Source organism: Mytilinidion resinicola (assembly GCF_010093595.1).
Source record: "Mytilinidion resinicola strain CBS 304.34 unplaced genomic scaffold BDZ99scaffold_15, whole genome shotgun sequence".
In the NCBI taxonomy this organism is placed as follows: Eukaryota; Fungi; Ascomycota; class Dothideomycetes; order Mytilinidiales; family Mytilinidiaceae; genus Mytilinidion; species Mytilinidion resinicola.
Window position 1 is genome coordinate 765,142 of NW_022985451.1, and position 19,614 is coordinate 784,755.

General features: G+C 53.8%; 11 protein-coding genes across 11 annotated transcripts; 4 read left to right on the forward strand and 7 right to left on the reverse strand.

The window, feature by feature from the left end:
• Window positions 1–1,000: 1,000 nt before the first annotated feature.
• On the reverse strand, window positions 1,001–1,803 carry BDZ99DRAFT_479269 (ribosomal protein S19; the record flags this gene model as incomplete). Its single annotated transcript, XM_033722226.1, has 5 exons — window positions 1,001–1,070; window positions 1,131–1,427; window positions 1,510–1,567; window positions 1,711–1,729; window positions 1,789–1,803. The coding sequence occupies 5 exons, from the start codon at window positions 1,801–1,803 to the stop codon at window positions 1,001–1,003; spliced, it is 459 nt and encodes a 152-aa protein (XP_033573856.1).
• A 290-nt stretch (window positions 1,804–2,093) lies between these two features.
• Window positions 2,094–3,154, reverse strand: BDZ99DRAFT_465651 (ribosomal protein 60S). Its single transcript, XM_033720596.1, has 5 exons — window positions 2,771–3,154; window positions 2,658–2,721; window positions 2,543–2,609; window positions 2,407–2,488; window positions 2,094–2,356 (listed from the first exon to the last, which is right to left on the reverse strand). The coding sequence occupies exons 1-5, from the start codon at window positions 2,796–2,798 to the stop codon at window positions 2,259–2,261; spliced, it is 339 nt and encodes a 112-aa protein (XP_033573857.1). The 5' UTR covers window positions 2,799–3,154; the 3' UTR covers window positions 2,094–2,258.
• On the forward strand, window positions 3,066–4,725 carry BDZ99DRAFT_87746 (uncharacterized protein). The gene is made up of 2 exons (XM_033728988.1): window positions 3,066–3,226; window positions 3,280–4,725. The coding sequence occupies exons 1-2, from the start codon at window positions 3,221–3,223 to the stop codon at window positions 4,417–4,419; spliced, it is 1,146 nt and encodes a 381-aa protein (XP_033573858.1). The 5' UTR covers window positions 3,066–3,220; the 3' UTR covers window positions 4,420–4,725.
• A 182-nt stretch (window positions 4,726–4,907) lies between these two features.
• BDZ99DRAFT_500933 (uncharacterized protein) lies at window positions 4,908–6,681 on the reverse strand (the record flags this gene model as incomplete). The annotated part of the gene is made up of 2 exons (XM_033723765.1): window positions 4,908–6,583; window positions 6,651–6,681. 2 exons carry the CDS (start codon window positions 6,679–6,681, stop codon window positions 5,124–5,126), a joined length of 1,491 nt encoding a protein of 496 aa, XP_033573859.1. The 3' UTR covers window positions 4,908–5,123.
• Window positions 6,682–6,802: 121 nt separating this feature from the next.
• BDZ99DRAFT_500934 (ATP synthase-like protein subunit alpha) lies at window positions 6,803–9,268 on the reverse strand. The gene is made up of 7 exons (XM_033723766.1): window positions 9,100–9,268; window positions 8,755–8,921; window positions 8,622–8,678; window positions 8,443–8,563; window positions 7,926–8,394; window positions 7,733–7,871; window positions 6,803–7,677 (listed from the first exon to the last, which is right to left on the reverse strand). Exons 1-7 carry the CDS (start codon window positions 9,166–9,168, stop codon window positions 7,038–7,040), a joined length of 1,662 nt encoding a protein of 553 aa, XP_033573860.1. The 5' UTR covers window positions 9,169–9,268; the 3' UTR covers window positions 6,803–7,037.
• A 200-nt stretch (window positions 9,269–9,468) lies between these two features.
• On the reverse strand, window positions 9,469–10,715 carry BDZ99DRAFT_448523 (DUF962-domain-containing protein). Its single transcript, XM_033718070.1, has 4 exons — window positions 10,477–10,715; window positions 10,397–10,420; window positions 10,282–10,341; window positions 9,469–10,228 (listed from the first exon to the last, which is right to left on the reverse strand). The coding sequence occupies exons 1-4, from the start codon at window positions 10,507–10,509 to the stop codon at window positions 9,761–9,763; spliced, it is 585 nt and encodes a 194-aa protein (XP_033573861.1). The 5' UTR covers window positions 10,510–10,715; the 3' UTR covers window positions 9,469–9,760.
• Window positions 10,716–10,840: 125 nt separating this feature from the next.
• Window positions 10,841–12,010, forward strand: BDZ99DRAFT_465655 (DNA-directed RNA polymerase II 19 kDa polypeptide). The gene is made up of 5 exons (XM_033720597.1): window positions 10,841–11,455; window positions 11,508–11,588; window positions 11,641–11,799; window positions 11,853–11,863; window positions 11,922–12,010. The coding sequence occupies exons 1-5, from the start codon at window positions 11,207–11,209 to the stop codon at window positions 11,935–11,937; spliced, it is 516 nt and encodes a 171-aa protein (XP_033573862.1). The 5' UTR covers window positions 10,841–11,206; the 3' UTR covers window positions 11,938–12,010.
• A 715-nt stretch (window positions 12,011–12,725) lies between these two features.
• On the forward strand, window positions 12,726–15,294 carry BDZ99DRAFT_422189 (putative dipeptidyl-aminopeptidase B; the record flags this gene model as incomplete). The annotated part of the gene is made up of 3 exons (XM_033716974.1): window positions 12,726–14,823; window positions 14,876–15,145; window positions 15,195–15,294. The coding sequence occupies exons 1-3, from the start codon at window positions 12,810–12,812 to the stop codon at window positions 15,290–15,292; spliced, it is 2,382 nt and encodes a 793-aa protein (XP_033573863.1). The 5' UTR covers window positions 12,726–12,809.
• Window positions 15,295–15,724: 430 nt separating this feature from the next.
• BDZ99DRAFT_465656 (YjeF domain-containing protein) lies at window positions 15,725–17,039 on the reverse strand. The gene is made up of 3 exons (XM_033720598.1): window positions 16,847–17,039; window positions 16,690–16,787; window positions 15,725–16,622 (listed from the first exon to the last, which is right to left on the reverse strand). Exons 1-3 carry the CDS (start codon window positions 16,923–16,925, stop codon window positions 15,828–15,830), a joined length of 972 nt encoding a protein of 323 aa, XP_033573864.1. The 5' UTR covers window positions 16,926–17,039; the 3' UTR covers window positions 15,725–15,827.
• A 629-nt stretch (window positions 17,040–17,668) lies between these two features.
• BDZ99DRAFT_465657 (uncharacterized protein) lies at window positions 17,669–18,529 on the forward strand. The gene is made up of 2 exons (XM_033720599.1): window positions 17,669–18,153; window positions 18,216–18,529. Exons 1-2 carry the CDS (start codon window positions 17,765–17,767, stop codon window positions 18,328–18,330), a joined length of 504 nt encoding a protein of 167 aa, XP_033573865.1. The 5' UTR covers window positions 17,669–17,764; the 3' UTR covers window positions 18,331–18,529.
• A 245-nt stretch (window positions 18,530–18,774) lies between these two features.
• BDZ99DRAFT_500940 (uncharacterized protein) lies at window positions 18,775–19,566 on the reverse strand (the record flags this gene model as incomplete). Its single annotated transcript, XM_033723767.1, has 2 exons — window positions 18,775–19,004; window positions 19,065–19,566. The coding sequence occupies 2 exons, from the start codon at window positions 19,564–19,566 to the stop codon at window positions 18,775–18,777; spliced, it is 732 nt and encodes a 243-aa protein (XP_033573866.1).
• Window positions 19,567–19,614: the final 48 nt, after the last annotated feature.

Here is a 19,614-nt window from a genome sequence, read left to right on the forward strand (position 1 = left end):
TCTCGTTCAGGTCTCCGTGATAGAATCTACAGACAACGTGAGGCTCTTCGAATTGCTGTATATAGCTATCTACGGCCTAGTCCTTGGAGTTGAGCATTTCTAGATGTTCCTTCCAACACTGCCTACACGTAGGCAGCCATGGCCTTGCCTTGCCCTCAGGAGCGTCCTCCAACGCCAGGTGCGCCTCTGCATACTGATTTGTCCACACAGCCATCCGATCTGGCATCTCATCGTCGAAAAACAAGCTAAAAAGGGCCATAGGACCGCGTCTATCAGTGCCGAGGGGGACAGCAGCTTCACCGGGGTCGTAATAGTCGTCTATTTGCATGGGCTCGAAGGGCGGCAGAGGCCACGGCTCTGGTGGAGGCTTTTTGGATGTTTTGGTGCGAGGATCTTTCCATTTCACATAATCAATGTCATTGGATGTTCGAGGCATTGTATTGTATTGATTTGGGCTTAGGGAAGTAGCTAATTCGACTGTTTACATGCGCTGTTGTGCCTCCTGTACAGCTGAGCACGATGTTCCTGCACGGGCAAAAACCTGGCCAAAGCGTTGTCCACCAGCGGTGCAAGGGATACCCTTTCTTACTAGTGCTCATTGTGCTTCGAAGTGATCTCGTAGATCTGTTATTATCATTCGACTACCGTGATAAATTTGAGGCGGTCCGGCGAGTTTATAAGTCGATTGAAACGATATACTCCCTTTTCATTTAGACTTCGATGGACAGGTACAAGTCCCGCAAGAACAGGCAAGCAGAGTATCCCTAGGCTCACCTCAATGAATTGGAGGTCAATGTGTAGGGGAAGTTTGAGATCCAGTCTCGTAAGTGATCACAAACATGGCTCATTTGATGACCAGTATGGTCATGTGCATGTGTTATTCGGTCACCATAGAGACACCATGTTCGATTCGTTTAGCACACTTGATTGATTTGTTTTGATCTCATCAAGTACAGTCCATTTTCCCTCAAGCAGCCATGCAACCCGGTACCCAAAGCAATTACTTAAGAGGAATGAAACGGGAAGAGTGGGTGGCACCGATACCCGGCCGTCCGTGCTTGACAGGCTTGCTGTAAATTGTTAGATTATCATCCAGAATGGCATCCCCAAAAGTCATCGAGAAAACGTACTATGAGATCGAGAACTCTCCAAGGTAATGTCCAACCATCTCCGGCTTGATTTCGACCTGGTTGAACTCCTTGCCGGAGTAGATACCGATGACGCTGCCAATCATCTCTGGCACAACGATCATATCACGGAGATGAGTCTTGACGAGGTCGGGCTTCTCATTCGGCTTGGCCTCCTGCTTGGCCTTTCGCAGCTTCTTGATGAGGCCCATGGGCTTTCGCTTCAGACCACGGTTGAATCGACGACGGGCGCGGGCATGGACGAGATCGCGGAGCTCCTCGGAGGACAGGTCAAGTAGTCTAGCAGCTTTCCGTTAGCATCCTCCAATTTTCCTGGTTGTCAGTTTCCAATACTGGAGGTCCTGAGGTGGGCAGAACGTACTGGTCGAGGTCAACGCCGCGGTAGGAGAACTTGCGGAACGCTCTCTTCTTCTTGAGCTCTGTGTGAAAGTCGAGTCAGCCACCTTCCAAGCGGAATTCCAGTGCAAAGTTTCCTCTGTTTCAGATCTCTATTCCACGTCGAGTATGTGTATCGTGCGGGGAAGGTCTGTTCGCGAAGGGAGTGGGAATTGGGGTGGCATACCGGCAGCCTCCTCGGCGTTCTAAGAAATCAAGGTCAGCATTTCAGCAACATCAAGGGACTGCTCGCGAGGGTACGCACGTATTCGTCAGCCATGATTGCGAAGTCTTCAGGTGGTGGACGAGATGGCTTCGGGTTGCAATGAAGAGGTCGTGGGCGAGCGTGCAGAGGACGTTGACCTCGCCGCGACGACTTGAGTGGGCAGACTAGCCCCGATTTGGATAGTTAGGCGAATCATAAAACCGGCCGTGCACAACATTTGGCATCGTCGAGCTCATTTCAATATATCGATTGCAACGTCACCACCAGCATGATATTCACTTTGATGTCAATAGTTGGAAGAGTACGACTGCTTCATTGGCATAGACTTGTCTTCAGCATCTTCTAGGTATTCCAGAGATTGCTGGCATTGAATTGACATGCAAATTCGAGCCATCCAGCTCGCGCAACGGCTTCCAAACTCCTCCGCATGCCACTCGTCGAATATTCCGTAATGCAAACACCGTTTTCCTTTCCATGCAATGTGTTGACGAAATCCCACAACGACACGCTTAGTCGAAGAGACCGAAACCCATGTCCTCGTCGGACTCTTCCTTCTCCTCCTCCGCAGCGGGCGCGGCGGCCTCCTCGGTAGCAGCAGCAGCGCCACCTGGATATCAGTTAGTTTGAGAGATGTGATAGCGGAGCAAATATCCATACCGGCACCACCAGCAGCTGGTGCTCCGCCTCCACTGCCACCAGATGGCACGGACGCGAGCTTGGATGAACCCTCGGCGATGAGCTAGAACTGTGTTAGCATGGTCTCGCTGCTGAGCACTCCCAGTCCATCGCATACCTCGGAGATGTCCTTCCCCTTGAGCTCGCTCAAGAGCTTCTCGAGACGGTCGGAATCGGCCTCAATTCTAGGTCCATGAGTATTTCCCAATGAGATCTACAGCGATATCACTAACCCAACGGACTCGAGCACTTCGGTGATGTCCTTAGCGGAAGGGCTGGTATTTCCACCGAGGCCGACTGTACATAAGGTTAGTCTCAGCAAGCGACGAGGCGCGAAATTACTGACGGAGAAGGTATGCTGCGAGATGCTTCATTTTGGTAGATTGTGGAGGGTAGGCTTTAGAGAACTAGAGACTCAATCGATTTAACCGCGGTGCCGGAGACTGAGAATACGAGTCCTGAGGTGTGGTTGTTGGTGGAGTCGCAAAGCAAAAGGCGGCGGCCTCAAATTGGACATCCGTTCGTGGGTCACGTGCGCGCCAAGAAATTATTAGCGTCGAATGCGGTTTCCTTGGCTTGGTCTGTTCTGCCCACCTCATCCGTCGACTCTTCCACGCCACTCTCCCGCACATTCACCTGTACACTCTCTCTGGCTCGCGTATAAAGCCTGCCCGGGTCGCCGCCTTCATTCTTCTTCCACCCTCCCGCTCTCTCCAAGCGCAGCATGTGCGTGCTGCCTTCCCACCGACACGACCGGTAGTTCTGAGTCAAACCTACTATCTGCTACGCCACAGACATGAGCGTGAGTCAACTCTCGTCGAACCGCATGACTTTGCTGACTCTGAGTCCTTCCAGTTCCTCACATCACTTCTCTCGGATATCGATCCCAGCGCCGCGGCGCAGGCCCCAACTCCCTCAGTCAAACCGCCGCAACCTCCCAAACCCCCGAAACCGGCACCGATCCAAGCAGCGCCGACCAACGGGATCGCTTCGACACAACCCACGAAGCGCAAAGCTGAGGGCGACGCGACCCCGGTTCCGAACAAGGTCCAGCGTCGAGATGCGCCAAATGGAACGAGTGGGACAGTTCGGCCTGTGCAGGGAGTCTACGGGTCGAAGCCGAAAGCGCCAGGTGCTCCCGACCCACTACCATATCGTGGAACTGCAACGTCCACTACAAATATTTTGAATGCGTCGAAGCCTCAGAAGCGAACTCCGGATCCTTCCTCCAAACCGAGCACAGGAACGCAGTCAACATACACGGGTTCAGGACCTGCAGTGAAGGCCGCGCCGAGGCCTGTGGTTCCCCAAGCGCCTCCAAAGGCCGGGTCTTATGCAGCTATTCTAGCAAAAGCCAAGGAAGCAGCAGCAAATCCCGCAGTCCTGACTATCAAACACAAACCCGCCGAGATTTTGACGAGGAAGGAAAGACTGGCACGGCTAGCGGAGGCCAAGGCTAAGAAGCCGGCTGGGGTAGATAGGAAACCTGCGCCGAACAAACATGCCGCCCCAGGCCACGATGCTGTTCGTGCGAAAGCGGGACCAGCTGGGAAGGAAAAGCCAAAGCCAAAAGCCGTGGATCTAGGATACCAAGGCACTATGCGCCCAAAGCCAACGGTCGAATCAGGTTATCAGGGCACGATGCGCGGTGGACCACCCCCACCACATACACGGGCTGGAACTGGTCCTGCGGCTCGAAAGCAGAGCTTTGACCGGAGTCGAAGTGGTTCTCTCGCCGTAAAGCCGAAAGCAGCAGCACAAAAGGGCGGTAGAATGGCTGGTCGCGCCTACTATTCGCAGTCAGACCTTGACGATGAAGAAGAGGATGACTACGGCTCCGACGAGTCTTCTGACATGGAGGCGGGCGCTTGGGACGTTGAGGAGGAAGAACGCAAAGCGCTCTTGACTGCTAAGAAGGAAGACGAAGAGGAGTTGAGGCGCGAGAATGAGCTTAAGCGGCTCAAAGCCGAGCGTAAGAGGAAAGGTTACAACTAAGTCTTCGTGACTGACCTTTACGGATTGCTTTCAGATTGGTTCGTTGGCTACACTTTTTTTTTTCTCGGTTTAGAGATCATCATGTCCCTGTTTACAGGCCGGATGGAGTTTGCTGCATACCTGCTCGGTGCATGGGCTCGGGCTTGGCTGGTCATGACATTAGCAAGGCGTCCATGTTTGTGTTTTTGGCATACGACGGTCGAGGATCGGTGCTGTCTTCGATGAGCTTTATATCACAGGTAGTACTGCTGTGGGCGATAAAGAGTCCATAGCGTAATTACGAGTATTTGGTAAACCCGTTCTGATCAGCAACCTAATCGATGAGTGACGTACAAAACCTCCTTATAGCTAATACATGTGCATTCAAAAGCCTAACCAGGTATCTGACCGATTATGATAATATCATGAGGCACCACAAGCAGGGGTGGTAACGGGTACAGCACCTCATGAAGAGAGGCTACAAAGGAAGGATTGATGACAAGTATTTTGCTGGTGAGTCTATTCCCTCGTAACCATTTTATAGATCAAGAATTACCCAGAGAGACCAAGGTTTTGTGAAGCTCCAGACCCCAATGTCAAAATATGTATGATGTAGCAAAGACCCAGTCCTAGACACGTCCCTAAATGGAAACCTAAATCCACAGCTCAAACACCAACTCCACAGCATATCGAACATCCACATCTCTCAGCACTCCACAAATCCATCACAGCACCTCCTCCTCCGGCTCCAGAATCCCCGTCGCCCTCCCCTTAATCCTCTCCACCAACCTCACCATCCGCACCACCCCCAACTTCATCGTCTTCACATTCTCCGCACACATACTCTCAATCCTCTCCAGCTCTGTCCGCGGCACCTTCGGGCCCCCAAACTCGCCCTCCTCATACGGCAAAAACGCCACACTCCCCTCCCCCATCTCCAGCACCTTCCCCATATCCCCTAACTCCCTGCTCCTTACCCTCTCCAGCACCTCCCGCATCCTCGCCTCCCGCTCCGCCCCACTCAACGAATCCTCATGCACCGGCACCACCGGCGGATCCTCCCCCTTCCCAAAACTCTCCCACCGCCACCCCGCCGGCATCTTCCCATCCTCCCCCACCATCCCCCGCTTTTTGCTTGGCGCAAACCGTCCCAGGCCACCAAACCGCTTCTTCTGCTCCTCCCGCACCTCCGCGCCCACCAGCCCGTCCACCCACCGCCACATCTCCCACTGCCGCCGGTAGCTGCCCGACAGCAGCTTGTTCCCGTAGTCCAGCGTCGCCTTCAGGTCCGCGATCTCGGCGGCCTGCACGGCGAGCTTTGAGGCCTGCGCCTCGAGCACGGCGGGCAGGTGTGCGGTGTGGGAGGGGTGGAGGCGGTCGAGGGCGCGCTGGGCGTCTTCCTTCGCTTCGCGCTCGGCGTCGACGGAGGCGTGGAGGGCGCGGATGAGGGCGTTGGCCGTGCGTAGGGTGGATTGCGCGTGGTGCAGGCGGGTGGTGGGGGATTGGGGGGTCGAGGGGGAGGAGGGGGGGAGGAGGGTGTAGGCAGAGTCTGAGTCTTCTTCCTCTTGGTGGTCTTGTTTGTGTTTGTGTGAGTGGGGGTGGGCGTCGTAGCCGCCGTTCGCGGTGTTGTAGACGACGTCGTCGACGGTTGAGTCATGCGTCGGTGGCCAGAGGTTTGGGTCGGTGGTTGGCGGTTGGGTCGATGGACCTGCGATGCCGTCGCCTAAGGATATGTCGCGCGGTTTGGTGGCTTTGCCCTTTGATATGTTGCCATCGCCGACGCCTAAGACACCGTTCGGGAGGTGGGTGTCGGGGGTGGTTGGTAGCAGCGTCAACGCGAGAGGGTTCTTCTTCCTTGGGCGCCTGGGCTTTGGACTCAGTGGCTGTATTCCAGTGGCATGAACCAGGTGTGCGAGCTCAGGCACTACAACGCCTTGCACTGGCTGGACGGGCTCATCTGGCTCGACCGCTCTACCCTTTCCCTTATCCGCCTTGGCTGCAGTCTCAGGGGCCGCATCTTTCGACTGTGTGTTTCCGCTGTCACTGCCTCCTCGACGGAACGGTGCCTGCAGGCGTTGCGTGAGGCGCAACAGAGTGTTGGGCATGTCTTCCAGGTCCGCTTCGGAGATTCTTTCGCTGAATATAAGAGATTTGTTTGTAGGCGGCATTATATTATCGTGCTGTTCTGTGAGACAAACCAAGATCTGGTAAACGGAGGCCAAGCGATTGGATATAGGTGCTGCCAAATATACCTTCCTTCACGTTAGAGCTCATGATAGCCATGTGGACAACTAAAACAGCGGTGAGTGTTGCCAGGTCACGATGCCTGGACAACACCGATGATATCACAATGACAATGGAGTGAAGATGAACGAGAAACAGAGATTGAGCATAAATACAGGGCCCTCAAACATCCACATTTTGCTTTCAAGAAAATCGAGATGCGTATCAACAACTGACGAAGAGGATATGAGTAGTGGGGGAGACTTTGATTTTAAAAGCACGTTGCCATGCGTGACACGAGTTCCATATTCAGACAGCCGATGGGGGGACGCATGCTATATTACACATCTATGCGGATGACCATCAGCATAACTGACACCAAAGCTTTGTTAAGAAATACACTGTTCATCCTTCTTTTACACGAAAGACTTGGTGAAGCTGGTGATGATGTCCTTCAGCTTCGCTTCTAGGTCCTTGCTTAGGGCACCTTCCCGGTCGATCTGAGCCAACACCTCAGACTCGTTGCTTCGGAGATGGGCAAGGAAGTCTGACTCCCAGGGGAGGATCTTGGCCACGGGGACGTTGTCGAGCAGACCGTTGACACCAGCGTAGATGAGAGGGACCATCTCGTTAACGGCCATGGGGGAGTATTGCTTCTGCTTGAGAAGCTCGGTCAGACGCTCACCACGGTTAAGGGTCTGCTTGGTGGAGGCATCCAAATCGGAACCGAACTGGGCGAAGGCAGCAACCTCACGGTACTGAGCCAAGAAGAGCTTCAGGGAACCAGCGACTTGCTTCATGGCCTTGAGCTGGGCGGCGGAACCGACACGGGACACGGAGAGACCGACGTTGATGGCAGGTCGGATACCCTTGTAGAAGAGTTCGGCCTCCAAGAAGATCTGGCCGTCGGTGATGGAAATGACGTTGGTGGGAATGTAGGCAGACACGTCACCACCTTGGGTCTCAATGATCGGAAGGGCGGTCAGGGATCCACCGCCGTGCTTGTCGCTCATCTTGGCCGCACGCTCGAGGAGACGAGAGTGAAGGTAGAAAACGCTGTATGTGGGTTAGATGTTGGATAATTCGAATGTTGTACAAATTTGTGACTTACTCTCCGGGGTAGGCCTCACGTCCGGGAGGACGACGGAGCAAAAGAGACATTTGACGGTAAGCAACGGCCTGCTTGGAAAGATCGTCGAAGATGATCAGGGCATGCTTGCCACTATCCCTGAAGTATTCCCCCATGCTTGCTGAAGGAATAATATTTAGCAAAGCTCAAAATCTTCCTTTTCCTGGGGACTTACTGCCGGTGAAGGGAGCAATGTACTGGAGGGGAGCGGCTTCGGAGGCGGTGGCGGCCACAACGATGGAGTACTTCATGGCGTCGTTCTCCTCCAGGGTCTTGACGAGCTGGGCAACGGTGGATCGCTTCTGGCCGACGGCAACGTAGACACAGTAAAGCTTCTTGGTCTCGTCGTTGCTGGAGTTCCACCTCTTCTGGTTGAGAATGGTGTCCAGGGCGACAGCGGTCTTGCCGGTTTGACGATCGCCAATGATCAACTCACGCTGACCACGTCCAATGGGCACCATGGCGTCGACGGACTTGAGACCAGTCTGTACGGGCTGGTTGACGGAGTGACGGGGCAGGATACCGGGAGCCTTGAGCTGAGCACGACGCTTCTCGGTGGTCTTGATGGGACCCTTTCCGTCGATGGGGTTTCCAAGCGCATCGACAACGCGACCAAGGAGCTCCAAGCCGACTGGGACGTCGACCTACAATGCGTTAGCTGAGCCTCATGAGAGCTTGAGAGGAATGCGTACAATCTCGCCAGTCCGCTTGACGGTCTCGCCCTCCTTGACCAAACGATCGGAACCGAAGAGCACAACACCGACCTGGCCGGCTTCCAAGTTCATGCACATGCCCTTGACACCGGACGCGAACCTGATGTAGCTGTCAGTATGCTATGGCCCGCAATGGGTTTGTTTATTTCGGGACGTACTCGACTAGCTCCTCGGCCTGGACATTGGCCATGCCGTGGACACGGGCAATACCGTCACTAGACACCAATTGTCAGCTGTGTCCCTTTCCAATGGCAAGCCAAAGGCAATGCTGTTGTGGTGTTCCAAACATACCCGACAGAGAGAACGCGGCCGGTCTCGGCAAGGCCCGCCTCCTCCTGCACACCTCGAATTCTCTGCTCGAGAATCGAGGACACCTCGGTCGGGGCAGCCTTCGCATCGGCGGCATAGTTGCGAACCTGCTTGGATGCGGTGTTGTAGACGGCCGGGATGGATCGGGTCTATGGTGAAGCGTCAGTGCTCGGCTCGAGAAGAAAAAGCCCTCCTGTGGACCAACAGCGCCAGCATCACGACGAAGCTCTACCGTGGAACCGGAATCGGCCATGAGGCGAGGGCGAAGCTGCAGGCAGGTCCGAGATGAAGAAGGACGCCAATTGCGGGCGCATTGGATGAACTTACCGATGCAATTCTGCCCGAGACAGAGATTGCCGCGACCCGGCTCGACTGGCGGATGGCTCTCGAGAACATTGTGATGAGCTCAAGAGGCTATTCGGATAGCACTGCTATCAATTGAGATTGAAGCAGGAAGGATAGAGGGGAGATTGGGAGAGGGTGCGATGGAAGCTGCTGGGGAGAAGAAGCAGGAGCGTCGGCTCGCTCAAGCGGATTCCAAGGTCCTGGACGGTCACGTGCTTGGCCGCTCGACCCGCCAGTGCTTTTCGAGCATAGCGGCATTTTACTCAACACTCCCAGCACTTATAGCAATAGTCCGTAGAACTGAAGTAGTTTTATTGAATGCATATACAGTTTTCTGCTACGCACGAAATGCCCACAGCATTGCACAGCTTATTGCCCAGCTCAGAAATGCCTCCTCTCCTCCAATCACTCCCGGAATGCCTTCCCCAGCGTCTCCCCTCCAAATGGGGATGCTCAGTCGTATTTTGATGCCAATTTAGCTTCGTCACACATAGATAGAAATTGCCGCTGCTGAAACGGTCCGTCATAGCTATGCTTCCCACCGAGTGATAACCTCCTCCAAATTGAGCCCGCCCTCGGTTCCGCCGATCTGCTTAGCCATCACCATGCCCTTGGAAAGCCCACCTCTCAAGGCGTCTGCTGACTAGGTCGTCTTCTTCGCGCCGTTCGCCTTAGCCTCCTTCTCTTGCTTGAACTTCCGAATCTCCTGCTCCACCCCCTTATCCAGCCGACGCCTCAATTCCGGGCGGTATCCGAAGTAGAACAAGACTTCGAGCCAGACGAACAGCGGAGCGAGGAACAACGCCTGCACGAGGTTGTCCAAGAGCGCTGGGGCCCTGCCCTCGAACTTCCCATGGCCAATGAATTGGAGAATCCAGGCTACCGCGTTGATGCCCGCCGCCCAGTAGTTCACAGGGGCTCCATAGATCGAGGTAAGGTAGTTCGAATACGCCGTGCTAGGAATGATGAACAGTGACAGCGCTGTCCCAGCCACGGGCTCCATTAGGACGTAAAGCGTGGAGTATAGCAAGGCAGCCACGGTACCCAGGTTCAATGGATAGTAGGGTATGGAGAGCCATGAAGGCAGCGGGATATTTGGAGAATTGGTGGCCTAGAGAGTATTGCATGAGCGGGTACCTTCGGATTAATGCGGTAAAGTCTTACAAGGAGCATGAACGTCACCAGTATGATTGGGACGCACGTAATGTGAATGCCAATATTGACCTTTCACATCTTATATTAGTCGTCAAGCGGCGGACAGTGCATCTGGCGAGCTCACTGGGTTGGAGTGGTAGGCTCCATACTGCGCGCTGCTGGTTAGACTTGGCGATGTCATGCATTCTCTGGGGGGGCACATACGAACAGGAGCTGTTTCTCGAGGTTGAGCGACATGGCGGGAATGTTGTTCCGGGTTAGGGTTTCCTCAAGCAGACAAAGAACAAAAGTGGCAGCGTCTTGCAGCTGTTCGGGGCATGCTTTGATGAGCAGAGGGACAAAGCGGCCAGAAGTGAGGCCGGCGACACCGCAAGAACTAGAGGATTCACAAGAGCGTTGCAAGCTGCCTCACGACATTAGCGGACAGCAGAGTCGTTCGCTGCCGAGGACTGGCTGTGTTGTTCTCGCGCCACTATTCACATGACCTGGCCGGCGATCGGCGAAACTCGTTCCGCTCCCATTTTCTCGAGAAGGCGCGACGGACCACGCTGCCTCACATCCTGCCTCCAACCACTCCTCGACGCGCCCTCTTCCACGACCCCTACTGCGAGCCCTTGACAGTGCAAGGTGCTCAGGGCATAGCCGCGACCACCGCTGGCATCGACTGCGCCGGCGCGCATGGACTGTTGGGTCGGACGCGGACATACTTTTACATAGAGGTGCTCTTGGACTGCCACAGGCACAGGGACGAGCGCGCATCCTGTCGCAGCCTCTAGAAGAGCTGTGAGATACTGGGTGAAGACTAAAACAGAGAGCCTGTCGAGCGGCTTTCACCAGCGAGGAGCGCAATACCGCAAAAAGCGTGTCCGGAGCGCTCTCCTTACCGCCTTCTCGACACTCTCCTCACTTGCCGTGAACGCGCCACAGAAGCATCATGTTCTTCCTCTACGAGCTGGAGAAGACGATCCAGCTGCACCCCTCCTTCTTCGGCCCTCTCATCCGATCGCACATCCACAGGGAGCTGCTCGCAAAGGAAGAGGGCTCCAACACCGGCAAATACACCATAGTATGCATTCTGGACTCGTTCGAGGTCTCGGAAGGGCAAGTTGTTGCTGGAACCGGGCACGCCGAATACACGGTGCACTACAAGGCCGTGGTCTGGAGACCATTCCGGGGAGAGATTGTGCGTGCAACTCTACTTGCGCCGACGTGAGCTCCTGTTGACTTTTAAGCAGATTGATGGTGTCGTGTCCTCAGTCATCCGTTCTGGGTTCTTCGTTGAATGCGGCTCTCTCCAAGCTTTCGTAGGAAGAAGTGTAAGTTGCCGTGATATTGTAGCGTTGCGAACAAGTAACTCAACGTTGCTAGATGATTCCCTCCGAGATCAAGTACGATGCAAACGCTACGCCTCCCCAGTGGACTGACAACGCGGAGCAAATAATTGAAAAGGGGACGCAGATCCGTATCAAAATCAAGGGTCTGCGGTCTGAGGTCGACAAGATGTTTGCCATCGGCACGATGAAAGAGGTGTGTTTTGATCTCCTGGCTTGCTTTGATCACTGCTAACTGATCATGTGTAGGACTATCTCGGGTAAGATCTTTGAAGACCAATATGTGCGTGGAGATGTGCTAATCTGTGCCGCCTTTAGACCTCTGATGAGCTGAACGGCCTGTTCGCCGAGTTTTGCGGGTCTCAACCGCTACCAGTTGCACCTGAAATAAGGGCTATATGAAGGGAATGCTTTCTTCAGGGCGCCACGTGAAGAGCAGTGGCAGGAGCTTTGCTGGACCGCGCAGACCAGTCGATTGGATACCTACTTTTGGGCTTGCCCTGAGGGCTACTCCCATAGCTAGATTAGACACTGTCATAAGGAGGCAAAAGCTTTCAAGAATCAATAATACAAAGGAACTTCTGGTTCCAGATCTAGTTCTCAATAGCTGCCATCCTTTCTGATGTTCTGGATGCTCACAACAAAGCATGTGGCTGGCTAGTCTAGTGCCTCCCAATTCTGGGGAAGCCGAGCGCCGAAGCAGGGCTCCGAACATCAATGCACCCATCCGATACAGGGCACGTAGTAGCATGCCAACCTCGAATTCCGGACCGTATTGAAGCGAGTTTACTCAATTCTCTCGAAACTTGCATATTCGAATACTATTAGACCATGAGATAACCTACACTCGTCCACCTCACCCTCATCATGCCTAGGGAACGCGCCGTGAATGACGAGGAGACTCTGCCTCTCACCAAAGAAGAGTTGCCTCCGCGAACCTCCGAAGACGATTCGAACGCCTCAGTCTCCTCGGCCTCAACCACTTCCTTAGTCCTCGAGCATATAAACGACGAAGCGGCGAGATCGCGACCCCAAGAGAAATATCGAGATGACCACGACGACGACGACAGGCGGGCGGAGGAATTCGATGTGGAAGATGCGCGCTTCGCTCCCATTCAGCCCGTAGACAGGAAAGCACGGCGGCTCTTATGGATACTGGCCATAGTCTGCGCTGTGGGATGGGGTCTTGCGCTGGTTGTATTGCTTATGGGAGGCAGCTACAAGCACGCCTCGAAGCGGCCCCACGACCCTCTCGCGACGGCTTCGAGGGGCTCTGGGAAGAAGGTCACCCTGGACCAAGTTATGAGTGGTGTTTGGAGACCTCGTCATGAGAGCGTTTCTTGGATCGCGGGCCCTAAAGGCGAGGACGGGCTGTTGCTTGAACGTGGTGGTGTATTTGGTTCGGACTACCTCGTCGTCGAGGACATTCGGCGCGCAGAAGGCGATGTGTCTTCCGCGGATAAGACTACGCTTATGAAGTCGGCATCTTTCTTTGTCGGAGACAAATTTGTGAGCCCGAATAGGGTTTGGCCAAGCAAAGACTTCAAGAAAGTCCTCGTTTTATCTGAAGAGGAGAAGAACTGGAGGCATTCATTCATTGGGCTGTATTGGATATTCGATGTGGAAAAGCAAACCGGCGAAGCGCTCGATCCTGCGAAACCGGAGGCAAAGATTCAACTGGCTTCTTGGTCACCACAGTCAGATGCCGTTGTGTTCACCAGGAATAACAATATGTTCCTACGCCACTTGGGCTCCGACTCAGTGACCCAAATCACCAAAGATGGGGGCCCGGAGCTGTTCAACGGTGTTCCTGACTGGGTGTATGAAGAAGAGGTCTTCTCTGGCAACATTGCAACCTGGTGGTCTGAGGATGGCGAGTACATTGCCTTCCTCCGGACCGACGAGTCTGCTGTGCCTACTTTCCCCGTCCAGTATTTCCTCTCCAGACCAAGCGGCAAGAAGCCAAAGCCCGGAGAAGAGAACTACCCAGAAGTACGGAACATCAAATATCCAAAATCTGGCGCGCCGAACCCTACCGTAACGCTGCAGTTCTACGATGTTGCTAAGAACGAGGTCTTCTCAGTAGATATCGAAGATGATTTCGCGGACCCTGATCGCCTCATCACCGAGATCGTATGGGCCGGACGCAGCAAGCAAGTCCTAGTGCGAGAAACGAACCGTGAAAGCGACATCCTCAAAGTTGTTCTCATGGATGTCGAGAGGCGCACTGGCAAGACTGTCAGAACTGTTGACGTAAACGCTATCGATGGAGGCTGGTTCGAAGTTTCTCAAAAAACCACGTTTATTCCTTCAGACCCCGGCAAAGGACGCCAACACGACGGTTACATAGACACTATCATACACGAAGGCTATGACCACATTGGATATTTCACGCCCCTCGACAACCCAAAGCCAATTCTCCTCACCTCGGGCAAATGGGAAGTCGTCGATGCACCGTCAGTCGTAGATCTCAACAAGAATCTCGTATATTTCGTCTCTACCAAGGAGAGCTCGATTCAGCGCCACGCCTACTACGTAAAACTGGATGGCACTGGTATGACAGCAATCACCGATACGAGCAAAGAAGGGTATTACGGAACTTCTTTTTCCACAGGCGGTGGATATGTCCTGCTGTCATACGAAGGCCCTGGCATCCCGTGGCAGAAAGTCATCAGCACCCCCAGTAACAAGGACCACTACGAAAAGACACTAGAGGAGAATAAGGGCCTGGAGAAACTCGCAAGAGAACACGAACTTCCAATCTCGAAGTATGAAACAGTCCATGTAAACGGCTTTGACATCAACGTTTTAGAGCGCAGACCACCGCATTTCAACGCGAAGAAGAAGTACCCCGTCCTGTTCTACTTGTACCAAGGGCCTGGGTCTCAGATGGTGGAGAAGAAGTTCCACGTGGACTTCCAAGCCTATGTTGCTTCTAGTCTCGGCTATATTGTTGTCACGGTCGACGGACGCGGCACTGGGTATCTCGGGCGGGACCTACGCGTAATCGTTCGCGGTGTCATCGGCTATCACGAAGCCGAAGATCAAATTTCAGTTGCGAAGATCTGGTCGAAGAAGAGCTACGTTGACGAAGAAAGGATGGCAATCTGGGGCTGGAGCTATGGCGGTTTCATGACGCTCAAGACTTTAGAGCTTGATGCAGGAGAAACTTTTAAATACGGCATGGCAGTTGCGCCAGTCACCGACTGGAGATTTTACGGTAAGACACTGCTTTCCTCCCTCTCCCTGCTGAACTGTACTAATTACATCAGACTCTATCTACACGGAACGCTACATGCACACACCCCAGCACAACGCCGCCGGCTACGACAACTCCTCAATCCACGACGTCAAATCCCTCGCGAAGAACGTCCGCTTCCTCCTGATGCATGGCGTTGCGGATGACAATGTCCACATGCAGAATTCTCTTACCTTACTAGACAATCTAGATTTAGGAGGTGTGGAGAATTACGATGTGCATGTGTTCCCAGATTCAGATCACAGCATCTACTTCCACAATGCGAACCGCATCGTCTATGATAGTGAGTGCAGTCCCCACTCATAACCTGAATATAGCTAACGTTCTGGTAGAATTAAGCAGTTGGCTCGTCAACGCGTTCAATGGCGAGTGGCTACGGATAGAGCATGCAGTGCCTGTACAGGTTGAGGGGAAGACTCGGAAGCATTGATTGGGTTGGTAGCATCGGCGTTCGGGCATTGGGAATTTGGGCTTAGGTTATCTGTACTTCTATGCAAGTCCGTCCACATTGGAGAGTTATGAAGTGTTGAGTCTTTGGATAGATTTTAGTAAAGCATCGACGCTTATTAGAACTTGCACATGGCTTAGTGAGGACCTTAGCCAGAATATGAGAGTCACGAAGTAGCTAAGGTGATACAGCTACATATTACTTCGTATAATGGGACCGCGCTGGGCGTGTAGACTACTAGGTAGAATTTTAGACTGTGGCTGTCACATTTAGGAGGTCGTGAACTGAACATGAGGGCTTCGAAGTGGGCGAAAGCGCTAGAGCTGCAGATCGAAACATGTGATAGCTTCGCGTTATGGCTATGGGCAAGATATTGGAGGCCGCCTGAGGGATATAAGATGAAGAACTCCCGATGTAACGGTTTGCAGGTTGTGAATTGAGTAAACAGTTTTTAGCTGAAGCCACCATATGGGGTGCTTCAGAATGTTGCTATATTACACAGTAAGGTATACCATCCTCACAGCTTACTCTCCTTCTCCCCAATAACATTCAGGAACGCCTGATGCACATGCTCCGTCAGATCCGCCGCCTGTAAACTCCTCCCCTTCTCCTTGAACGCCAACCTCGAACACTCCCTCGTAAGCGCACTGCCCCCAAACGCCGCCAACGCCAGCGTCTCCTCCCTCCCCAAATCCCCTTCATGCTCCCAGATCCTATCCAAATACGCCTTCCGATACGCCAACAGCGTCGCCAGACTCCCCGTCAGCGTATCCCCCTGCCCGCCACTCCTCTTCAGCCCGCCCTCCCCCTCCGACACCAGCGTCGTCGTCCCATTGCTAATATAATCCTTCGCCCCCTTCTGGATAATCGTAACGCCTCCAAACGCCTTCGCCAGCTTCGCGCACAGCTCCTCCGGCTTCCCCTCCGCCACATCCACCCCCTTCGCCTTGGCCAGCCGCCCGAACTCGACCACGTTCGGCGTCAGGATGCACTCCTTGCAGCCGTCGACCAGCTCCGGCCGCGTCTGCGCTAGGAACAGCCCGTCCGCGTCCAGCACGAACGGGATGCCCTGCTTACGCGCTTCGGCGATCACGCGCGCGCACGTGTCTTGCATGAGTTTGTCGCGCCCGAGGCCGGGGCCGATGACGATTACGTGCAGCCGGGACAGCATGGCGATGACTTCGGAGGCGACGGTGTCGAGGGACTCGGAGGCGGCGAGGTTCTTGGATTGCCGCATGTAGGGGTGCACCATGAGGTTTGGGGAGTAGGATTTTATGACGGCGCCGGCGCCGGGCTCGCAGATTACGTGGCTCTGGGGGAGAGAGTTAGAAGGGTTATGTTTTAGAAGGGAAGAGGGGGAAGGGAAGAGGGGGAGGTACCATGTCGCAACCTAGCTTTGCGGAAGCCATGGCGGAGAAGTAGGGCGCGCCGGTGTAGTCTTCGCTGCCGCCTATAACTGCTACGCGGCCTAATTGACCTGGGGAGAAGTTAGTATGAGGAGTTGATAGCTTTGGGACGAAGAGATAGGGTAGTTGCCTTTGTGAAAGCTCTCGAGCATTGGTGGTATCATCTTGTATACCTTGCCAATCAGCTCTTTTCTTGTAGCGTTCGCCATGATGAAGACTTTGGAGAGTACTGGAACAAATTAGGACGGGAGAGGAAAAGGAATTAGAAGTTTTTGGCTGTGTTTTGGGACTGTAGATCTTTTTGAATGATCATTGCAGCTGTCATGGTTTGGGACTGGTGAGCCGCGGGGTCATTTGGACGTCATGCGGGTGCCTTTAACAAATTTGTCTCCACACTCAAAGTAATTATATATTATAATAAGAAGAGCATAGCTCCAATTCACGTTTTCCGAACTTTGGTACTCCATCTCTAAAATATACCACCTCTAAGAGGTTCTGTAGAAGTCTATATATACACCCAGTGCTGTATTACACATTACCCGATATAGAAAGTACTCGACCTACGAACATCAGCCTAATTTATGGCGTCTAGAACTTTGACTGGTAGCTCTTAGACTGTGTGCCCCCAGAAGGTCCCTATATGTAGTACATATCTGCCCAGCGCCGTAGTTCACTTAACTCAATATGTGCTTCACACATGAACAGACGTTTGCTTTCCAAACTGTAGACATTTAGATCAAGAATCCTGAAGACCCCTTCCCATTCTGGAATTTATTCGACACTATAGGCGGTCTCGAAGCTACTATCCCTCTGAATCGGTTGTGTCACGGTGTTGAGGGGTCCTCCACCAATTCTCTTGGCACAAATCCCAGCCCCACACACGTCATAGGAATCGCGAGTCGCCTCTAAAAGAATCCCATCCCGCACCGCAATTGCATCCTCCCCCCCCCCCCCCCAAACTTTCCCACAGCGTTTCTCCCAGCAAGTAACTCAATTGCACCCCCCCACAACCCCACATCCAACTTTCCTCCCAGAAAACGCTTCAGCCATGTCCGACCTCGATCCCCAAGGCTCGTCCCAACCTACTTCAAACGAAGCGTACACCACACCCGGCAACCCTGCAGGCAAAGACCCAGTCGAGAAACGGCAGGCGGCGCAGAATGCGCGCTCGAACCCGGGCTCTGATGACGTTGAGCATGTGCGGTCGCAGGGCCACTCGCAGGAGGAAGGGACGTTCTCGTCGCTCGGTCGCGGGGTGCGTGGTGGTGGAGACGGAGAAGTAGGGAAGACGGAGGAGCAAGTGGGGAGGCACAATGAGCTGGATGCCGAGCAGATGGCTGTGCCGGGCGAAGGGAGGATCAGGGATGCTGTGGCTGGGAATTCTACGTTCCAGGGGAGGAGTGGAGAGCAGGAAGACCTTGCTTCGGATTTGGATAGGTGAGTGGAATTGATATGAACGAGTTCTTTTGGGGTTGAGGACTAATGAACTGGAATTGTAGGAAGAAGGCTGAGCAAGCACCGCTTCGTGGGGAGATCAAGGAGGATAGGGCGAAGGGGATTGATGTGGGCGGTATCCTGGGTCAGTCTGGTGGTCCTGCCAGCACTGTGGACTAGGTTGGATATGTGAGAACTTCAATCTAAGAGTCGGCCTTTTCTCTTCTGGAAGAATGAATTTGACTACACGGAAAATGGCACTCAGACTTCGACTTGACCTTGTGTATTAGTAGTACAGTACCAACACCTCCATAAGCTTCTCTAGGTTGGGATCTTGAATCTGTATTGGCATTCTGTCTGTGCCTCGATTGAACGCCCGTCTCATCCCATGGTACTGATATACCCACGACCTTTTGCTATGCTGAAGTTTCGCTGCCAACACAACGACGCCAAATGATCCAAACAAACGCCTCCGGCATGATAATGAAGAAGGTATCCAACGCCAAACTCCGTCGCTATGATGTGTGGTTCACTGACTTATTCCGCCGTGGAAAAAAGGGTTATCGTGAAAATCGAAAAAGTGTTAGGCTGTGCCGGGCTGGCGAAGCTAAGTTACCAACGCCTTCATTCCTCCATTAGATGTCCGTTTGTCTCGACAGAATCGACTGCTTTGCCCTTCATATCGTTACTTAAGTCCGGTTTTGCGGCTCGCTGCTGCGTACGCAGCCTCCACTCCTCAATGCTCTCGACAGGGCCTCCCTCGATCTTGACTGGCTTTAGTTCCGACGGCTGGCCGAGGACAGTTCCTTGGTAGCGCGATTCCACGCCGGTCTTGCTGTGCTTCTTCATGAGTGCTATGAACCGTTAGCCACAGATTTCTCTACCTTAATAGCATAACATGAGGATGCGCGTACATGTCAGATAATCCTCCATCTCCTTAGAATCCAGGTCCGCAGTTGTCGTTATAGCAGCAGGAGGCGGCGCGCCCAGTCCCGCAATCCTCTGAATTTCCCGGTTCTGCTCGCCCTCGATCCAGTCCAGGAACGCCTTGACATCCTGAGTGTCTTCCTCATCGCGCTTGATCCGCTCCTTCTCCCGAAGCCCGTTCCTCTCTGGGTATTCTGCTAAGGGCTTGCGCAGCATCTCCTTCCACGCCTCTTCTCCCGGAGTCAAGGACGGCACCAGTAGACCGCAATCTTGGAGGGCCATACGCACATCCGTGATATCAGGCTCCGGGGTGTTGTGGTTGGCGACGGCATTCTCGGCGGTTCTGGACGCGAGGAGGAGGATATATCGTGTTGTGATATCGGTGAGAGTATCGAGGACGGAGGGCTTCGCGGCGTGGAAACCAGCAGCGCGGAGGATGTGGAGGATCGCCGGCCGCAGCAGCGAGTTGTGCAGTGTGTTGGAGGACATTCTCGAGTCGGAGTGAGTCTCCTCTCGGGTCACGGCGGAGAGTGAAAT

Excerpts from the sequence above, each read along its gene's own strand:
- BDZ99DRAFT_465651 (XM_033720596.1), bottom strand. The coding sequence starts at position 2,798 with ATGAAGCATCTCGCAGCATACCTTCTCC. Across the intron at positions 2,610-2,657 it reads GAAGTGCTCGAGTCCGTTGG|AATTGAGGCCGATTCCGACC; the intron begins GTTAGTGATATC and ends TCATGGACCTAG. Across the intron at positions 2,357-2,406 it reads ACCAGCTGCTGGTGGTGCCG|GTGGCGCTGCTGCTGCTACC; the intron begins GTATGGATATTT and ends ACTGATATCCAG.
- BDZ99DRAFT_500934 (XM_033723766.1), bottom strand. The coding sequence starts at position 9,168 with ATGTTCTCGAGAGCCATCCGCCAGTCGAGCCGGGTCGCGGCAATCTCT. Across the intron at positions 8,679-8,754 it reads GGCCGCGTTCTCTCTGTCGG|TGACGGTATTGCCCGTGTCC; the intron begins GTATGTTTGGAA and ends ATTGGTGTCTAG. Across the intron at positions 8,564-8,621 it reads CAGGCCGAGGAGCTAGTCGA|GTTCGCGTCCGGTGTCAAGG; the intron begins GTACGTCCCGAA and ends CAGCTACATCAG.
- BDZ99DRAFT_448523 (XM_033718070.1), bottom strand. The coding sequence starts at position 10,509 with ATGTCGCTCAACCTCGAGAAACAGCTCCTGTTC. Across the intron at positions 10,421-10,476 it reads TCGAGAAACAGCTCCTGTTC|TATGGAGCCTACCACTCCAA; the intron begins GTATGTGCCCCC and ends AGCAGCGCGCAG. Across the intron at positions 10,342-10,396 it reads GAGCCTACCACTCCAACCCA|GTCAATATTGGCATTCACAT; the intron begins GTGAGCTCGCCA and ends AAGATGTGAAAG.
- BDZ99DRAFT_465655 (XM_033720597.1), top strand. The coding sequence starts at position 11,207 with ATGTTCTTCCTCTACGAGCTGGAGAAGACGATCCAGCTGCACCCCTCC. Across the intron at positions 11,456-11,507 it reads GACCATTCCGGGGAGAGATT|ATTGATGGTGTCGTGTCCTC; the intron begins GTGCGTGCAACT and ends ACTTTTAAGCAG. Across the intron at positions 11,589-11,640 it reads AAGCTTTCGTAGGAAGAAGT|ATGATTCCCTCCGAGATCAA; the intron begins GTAAGTTGCCGT and ends CAACGTTGCTAG.
- BDZ99DRAFT_465656 (XM_033720598.1), bottom strand. The coding sequence starts at position 16,925 with ATGGCGAACGCTACAAGAAAAGAGCTGATTGGCAAGGTATACAAGATG. Across the intron at positions 16,788-16,846 it reads GCTCGAGAGCTTTCACAAAG|GTCAATTAGGCCGCGTAGCA; the intron begins GCAACTACCCTA and ends ACTTCTCCCCAG. Across the intron at positions 16,623-16,689 it reads CAAAGCTAGGTTGCGACATG|AGCCACGTAATCTGCGAGCC; the intron begins GTACCTCCCCCT and ends TCTCTCCCCCAG.
- BDZ99DRAFT_465657 (XM_033720599.1), top strand. The coding sequence starts at position 17,765 with ATGTCCGACCTCGATCCCCAAGGCTCGTCCCAACCTACTTCAAACGAA. Across the intron at positions 18,154-18,215 it reads CTTGCTTCGGATTTGGATAG|GAAGAAGGCTGAGCAAGCAC; the intron begins GTGAGTGGAATT and ends CTGGAATTGTAG.